The sequence below is a fragment of the Lagenorhynchus albirostris genome, chromosome 13 (assembly GCF_949774975.1).
Source record: "Lagenorhynchus albirostris chromosome 13, mLagAlb1.1, whole genome shotgun sequence".
NCBI lineage: Eukaryota > Metazoa > Chordata > Mammalia > Artiodactyla > Delphinidae > Lagenorhynchus > Lagenorhynchus albirostris.
In genome coordinates, this window is record NC_083107.1 from 17,541,172 (window position 1) to 17,548,720 (window position 7,549).

Consider the following 7,549-nt stretch of genomic DNA (forward strand, 5'->3'; position numbering starts at 1 on the left):
CTACATCAAAATTAAGAACTTCTCTTTAATTAAGAACACCATTAAGGTTATGAAAAGCCAAGAGTGGAGAAGATATCTGCAAAATATATCTGAAATAGATAACCACTATTTCACGAGAATAGTGAATTTTCTTTTTTTTTTCTCGATCAGACCCTTTATTTCTGGACTGTCGCCAAAGCCAATCTGGGTCACAGGCACGTCACGGAGTACCAGGGAAAGTGGGCCAGTAGGGCCCAGCGGGGCTGCCTGCAGCTGCCGCCTCCTTATGGGGAGCTGAGCCGGCCGCAGAAGAGAAGCCCGCTGGTCTTGCTGTGCTGGATAAAGATGAAGAAAAGGTTGGGCTTCCCTGGTGGCGCGGTGGTTGAGAGTCCGCCTGCCGAGGCAGGGACATGGGTTCGTGCCCCGGTCCAGAAAGATCCCACATGCCGCGGAGTGGCTGGGCCCGTGAGCCATGGCTGCTGAGCCTGCGTGTCCGGAACGTGTTCTCTGCAATGGGAGAGGCCACAACAGTGAGAGGCCCACATACCGCAAAAAAAAAAAAAAAAAAAAAAAAGAGGAGGAAAGTGTGTTCGGCTCGGAACCTGGGGGTGATTCTGGCGCAGCGCAGCATCAGGACTGTGGCGGTGGCCGCGGCCGCCTCTGTGCCCTCCTCGTCGACCTCCACAAAGGTCTTGTGCGTGACCTGGGACAGGCGCAGGTCCCTCTGGGCCGACATCGCAGAGAAATCCGCCCTGGTGTCCTCGAAGGCGTCAGTCACACCCAGGGTGCGGAGGACACCCTCCATGCCGTAGCTCTTCCCCAGCTTAAACCTGGGCAGGGACACCTCCACCTCCTCCTCCATCAGGTCCGGCCTCGTCCACTCGATGAATTTCTCATAAGCAAGGTCCTTTTCCACTGTTTTCAAATCGGTGTTTTCGTTGGGAAGCATGATGATCATATTGAGCTCCCTGCCGATATAGGGAAGCACCAGAATCTTCATGAATATCTCTCCAATGTAGGTCATTTTAAAGGCGGATTTCTTGAAGATCATTTGCACAGCCTTCTCCACATTCTTGCTGACTTTGAACAGACTTTCCTTGGTGTGCTGTTTGTTAAACTGATCCTTCCAGTTTCCTTTGAAGTAGATGGCGTTCACGAGAACCAGACAGGTCATGGGGTCCACTGAATTTGGAGACAGTAGGTCTGTAATTTTTCCTTCTGTCCTTTGGGCTACCCAGGTGTTTATGTGTTTCCTGGATTCCTCCGCAGCACTGATAAAGTCCAGCTCTTCCGTCTCTGCTTGGTAGAATTTGTGGCAGGAATCTTTGAAAGATGGGAGGAAACCATAAGTCTTCTCTCCAAAGAGCTGTTGACGGTTCGGAGCAAGTACTGTGTGCTGGTCCTGTTAACTTCGGTGAGAAGGTTCTGGAAACCCTGGTGGACGTCTCCACCTCCACTGCTGCTTTTGCTTAGAGAAAGTGCCTGGGACATCTGGGCCACAGTGTTTCCCTTTGCCCCCATGAAGACCATGGCCAGGGCAGAGCGGATGCTTATGGGTAAGAAAAACACATTTTTCGAGTTGTCTTCACCCAGGTGTTCAGAAGACATGAACCAAAGACTTAAATAAGTAATTCATACACACACACAAAGTTGGCATATGAATTTTCATTTTCCTACATTTATATATTTTTTCTAACAAGTGTTTTCTACTATTACAATCTTATTTGACCTAAAATATAATTATTTCCACTATGTATAGTATAATTATTTATACTAAAACATAATTATTTTTTCTTGGCTCCTTCTTTTCCCAGTTTAATATTAGGTCTATGCCATCTTCTTCAAGTGAAGTGTGGAGATTTCCTCAGTCTGTGCTTTAGAATAGAATGTGTAGTATTAAATTTTTGTTAACACTTGCTACATAAAACTACCTAGGTTTGAATTTTTTTTAGAAAAATGTGCCTCTTTACTTAGTCTTTATTATGAAACAATTAAGATTTTCTATTTTTTCCTTGCACCAAGTTCAACTTTTTTCACCTGAGTTGTCCCTAAATTTTTCTCACTATTCTTTATCTTCTTTAGCTTATGTAATTAGTAATTCTCATTTTGGTGTGTTTATGAGTGTGGGAACATACCTTCTCTTCCCTTCCCTCTTTCTGTCCTCAGTCTTGCCAGAGATTTGTCAATGCATTAGTCTTTCAAAAGTCCAACTTTAATTTTATTGATCTACTCCTCTTCATTTTATGTTGATGTTTTATTTAATTAAATTGGACTCATTTTATTTCTCTTTGAGTTTTAAAAAATTATTTTAGGCCAAATTGCCTCATTAATTTTCATCATTTTTTTCTTTTAAGATATATGCATTTAAGGCTTTGCATATCCTTCTTAGCATCACTTTAGTTCTATCCCAAAGGTTTGGATGTGTTATAAATGTTTTCTAATTTCCACTATAATATATATATATATATATATATATAAAATATATATTTCTATATATTTCTACCCAAAGGTCATTTAAGTGGAAGACATTAATTTTCAAAAACATGGGGATTTTTATGTTAAATCCTTTCATTTCTAGCTTAGTGCATTGCAATCAGAATGCATATAGGGGTCATATATGCTTGAAGTCCTTGTACACAATCAATTTTATAAATGTTCTTGTGCTTGGAAAGATTAAATTCTCCAGTTTCTGAGCTCAGTTTTCTCTATATAGATATCAGGTTAAGTTTTAAAATTTGTTAAATCTTCTATGACTCTTATTTAACGTTAGCCAATTTTTTCTATTAATTACCAAAAAAGTGTCAAGTAAAATATCTAGTACTCTGTCTTTTGCTTTCTCTGTCTTGAGGGTAAATTATCATGTGAATGGTCTTTCAGAACACTTATGTAGTCATGGTTATTAGATTTTTATCATTGGAGTGACTAAAATTTTTGGCTACTAATTATTTGTGCCTTAACTTCTCTGTTATTAATGTAGCTATACCAGCTCCTTTGGTTTGAATTTGTGTAGTAATTCCTTTTCGTCTTTTACAATCAACTATTTTGATAATTTATGATATAGCTGTGTCTCTTGTAAACAGAAGAGGTTGGATCATATATCTAAAGCATGATGACAATTTTTACCCCTGAGGAATCTAATCAATTTTGGTAACAAAAATTAATGCTATATATGGACCTGTTTTTCACTTTACATTCTATCTATTTTATGTTTTTTCTTTTCTCTTAGACTTTAGCTTCCATTTGAACTTATTATTTGTTCTTTCTGTTTTTATTCCTCTACTAGTTTGGAAGTTACACTTTCTGTTCCTGCCCTATATTGCGTTTTTTAAACATTATAAATTGCACACTTGATATGTCAGTCTAAATTTAATCAATATATTTTAAGTTTTCCCCCACAATGCTAATATTTTAGAACACTTTAATTTAATTCTTATATATCAAAAATTACATACAAATATGTATGCATGTTAATTTTTTATTTAATGACTATTATTGTTTTATGCAATCAACATACATTTAGTATTACATATACATATATATATATATATATATACCACAACACATTGTATGTTATCTTTTTCTTTCTTGGTACTCAAATCCTCCTTCAGCACAACATTTAAATTTTTCTTTAGAGAGTATCTGTAGGTGGCATGCATGTCAATTTTTGTTAGAAAATGTCTTTATATCACTTTCATTTTGAAAGACGCCTTCACTGGTTATAATGATTTAGGCTGACAGTTATTCTCTCTCAGCACATTGACTTTGTCATATTTCTGTCTTCTGGCATCCATTGTGACAGAAGTCATCTGTCAAGCTGTTACCCCTTTCAATGTAAACCTTTAGTTCTGGCATCTTATAAAATCTATATCTCATCTTTGGTTTTTGTCATTATCACCACGATGCAAATTTCATTTCCTTTATCCTGCTTATAAATTTTGTGAATCTTCAGGTTTCTTAAATCTTTCATAAGTTCTATCACTTGTGTCTTCTCAGTTCTAGATAGTCTCAGAATTATATCTTCAAATATTTTCTTTGATACACCCTTCTGGAATCAGCAAAAATAATTAATTTAGGTATATAGCCCACAATACTAGTGGAAATGCAAGTCTTCTTCACCACTTTCTATGTAACACTATTGTTATTTGATCTTTTTTTTTTTTTTTTTTTTTGCAGTACATGGGCTTCTCACTCTTGTGGCCTCTCCTGTTGCAGAGCACAGGCTCTGGACACACAGGCTCAGCAGCCATGGCTCACGGGCCTAGCCGCTCCGCGGCATGTGGGATCTTCCCGGACTGGGGCACGAACCCGTGTCCCCTGCATCGGCAGGCAGACTCTCAACAACTGTGCCACCAGGGGAGCAGCCTGATCATGTTTTTAAAGAAAATTATTAGAATCTATGTAGCTTGAGGAGAGAGAACACTTATTATGTATCCATGTATTCCTTGTAGTCCTGACCATGATAACAAGTTAATATTTGGTGATTATTTTTAACAATTCATTATTTTTCCTAAATAGAATTGACAATAGAAACCAGTATTGAAACAGGCCAATAGCTATGTCAGTGATTTATGTGATATTGAAACAGGGCTTTGAAGAATTTTGATGCTTTTTCTCCTCTAGTATATGAAGACATTTTGTCATGGTGATAAGTATTAAGAAATGTTATTGTCTATAGACATTTTAATATAGGAACTATAAACTGTTTGAAAGTTATGCCCCTGAGCGTGGATAAATAAAGTGAGACAGCCACTTGAGATTACTATTTCTCTTTTTAACCTATAGTATATCTTAAATATTATGGGCATTTCAAGTAAATGAAATTGTAGAACCAGAAGTGAAAGCATTCTTTAAGGTGGGAAAAATTATGGGTTTAAATGTGGTTAATTTAGAGATCTGAGAACACACTGTCCTAGGTGTAGTACTCTACCTGTTCTTTGTTAGATTTTTTTTTAAGTTTAAAAAATTAGAGACAATTAAGAAAACTTGATTCTGTTCCTAATCCTTTCTTGGATTATTTGACATTGAGGAAGTGGTTTAACTCTTCACAACTAGGTATGCTTATCTCAAAAAATTAGTTGATTGGAATTATCTTTGTAGCAGAACCCACAGGGAAATAGATTGTGTACCTTGACAAAACCAGTAAGTCACAGGTACTTATTGAAACATTTATTAAGTTGATTAAGAATAAACTTGTAATAATTTGCATATATAAGTAACCAAAGGGGATATCTGCATTTTCACTCAATTTCCACAGATGTGCACATAGCCACAGTACCTGATAACAGTGTTACCTAACCTGGATTTGGATCCACTGGCCAGACATGCAGCAAAGCCAATCTACTGACACTGGGTTGCAGTGAAGGGAAGTGCAATATTTGTTGCAGGGCATCAAGAAAGGAGAACAGGCAGCTAGTGCTCAAAAGACCTGAACTCCTTGATGGCTTCAGGGAAGGGTTTTTAAAGGCAATATTAGGATTGTGGATTGTAGGGTACCTGATCAGCTCGTGGATATTTTTCTGATTGGTTGGTGATGAGGTAACAGGGTGATGTTTTGTAAGTCAACATCATCAACCTTTTGGTCCCAGCTGGTCTGGGGTGTTCATGTTTCTGGTTAGCCGTTTTCATCTGGTGGGGTTCTGGTTTCTGTAAAAACAACTTAGGAATGTGTGTCAGTCCTTCTTATCTATATCATTCAGAGAATGGGGAGTTCAGTGACTGTGATATGTGGCTGAATTAGAGTCTAAATTGTTACCAGTTTCCTGGCCCAAAAGGTATCCTCTGTTTCTGCATTTTTACATTTCCTAATCATTAACTCTCAAGCCAGTCTTCTGAGACTCAGGAGAGGCCTGGGAGAATAAAGCAAAAATCTTTTTCTTCAAAAGATAGGGACATGGGGTCTTGCAAGACATGGGTCTTGCAGCTCACATGAAGTGAGTTTGTCCATGTAGGATTAGCAAAAGCAGACACACGACTTGCTTTCTTATAGCCTGATCTACCTAGAATTTTGTGACACAACCAGGAGGATGGTTTAACCTGGGTTCAATCTTTCAATGGAGGATTCTCAAGTAACAAAGCATGTACTTGTTTCTCTTTCTTTAACAAACTTAAATACACACATGTGCACACATGCACGTACACAGAAAAGATATATAAAAATCATATTCATCTTAATTTGATAGTTAAATTGTAGTGGGAATTCTATATTGCAGACATCCCTGTTATGTGAATAACTGGAGAGTAATCCAGGAAATTATGTCACTTATTGGGTACTCCCAGTGAATAAATGCATCTTCTTCCACATATTCAGTCTAGAAACAGAGGGAGCTATTGTTGACCTAAAACAAATAGGCTGCCAGATATTTCTTCAGCAGAGATGAGTTTATTGCAGATCACTGGAGAATTGCAAATTTGGGGTCTGCAACCACGGCAAGCCTTGGACAAGTTCCTGCAGGACAAGGGAAGAAAAAATATTTTATAGTGGGGAAAAGGACATTGGGAGGGCTGTAGTAAACAAAAACTCCATGGTTTTTCATTGACTGAGTACTCATTAGGAAAGAAGAGGCGTATACATCTTGTTGGGCTCTGCTATCATTGCAGGGCCTGAGAGCTTCCCTTTCTGGTCTCCCAGCTCTATTTAGTTTCTATTTTTAAATTTCTTTTGCTGTGTAACCTCTCTAATGTCACTGATACCTTAATTGGAAATCAGGAATATGTTACTTTTTCCTTTCTTGGGGAGATACAAATAAGTGACAGGCGTTCATGATCAACTCAGCAATTTATGTTTTTGTTTCACTTCGTTTTTAATTAAGTGAATGATTTTACTGAGGTGAAAACTACTTACATTGTATTTTATAATCCTGATAACATTGTGAAGGATCTCCCTCAAGGTGTTTTTTTTGTTTGTTTGTTTTCAATACTTTTACAGATAAAATGTGAGACATAAAAATGAAAGAGGAACAAAGAATATATCTACACATGGGGTTAACAGTTTAGGAATTTGTGATTCAGACTGACTTCTCCATGTTCATATTTCTCAGTGCTGTCTATTCCACCTTTTCCTTTTTTCTCCTCCTTCCTCTCTCCTGATCCCTTCTCCCCTTTTCCTTCCCTCTCTTCCTCCCCTCATCCTCTCCCTTCCTCTCTATTTCCTCCCCTTCCTCTTCTTCTCCCTCCATCTCCTCATCCTCCTTCGTCTGTTTCTGTCTCTCCCTAATAGCTTGTCATGAGATAAAAATCAAAGGCAAAACTGAGTGTAGCAGAATTCTTTAGTGATGGCACATTCTGCCTGACTACAAGAGTTACTGGGGAATTTCTTCTTGATCATGGCTTATGAAATTGTTTAGCTGAAAAATACTCTAAGGTACACATTGTACATCACAACCTAGAATACACATATAAACTCTGGAAAACAGAGTCTCCTTAGCAGTGCTATATGTGGTACACACATGTTCTACTATATTTTAATTTAAATTATTTTTTTATAATGCTTATGTCTACACAGTTGTTGTTATATAACTAATTTGTTATATAACTTACAGTTTAAGAGTTAGTCATGAAGGGACATTCATGG

At 37.6% G+C, this 7,549-nt stretch overlaps 1 protein-coding gene across 1 annotated transcript; it reads right to left on the reverse strand.

Moving 5' to 3' along the window:
• Positions 1–263: 263 nt before the first annotated feature.
• LOC132531920 (serpin B6-like) lies at positions 264–1,587 on the reverse strand. The gene is given in 3 exon segments (XM_060170019.1): positions 264–328; positions 559–1,347; positions 1,350–1,587. Coding segments are annotated over 3 exon segments (1,092 nt in total).
• Positions 1,588–7,549: the final 5,962 nt, after the last annotated feature.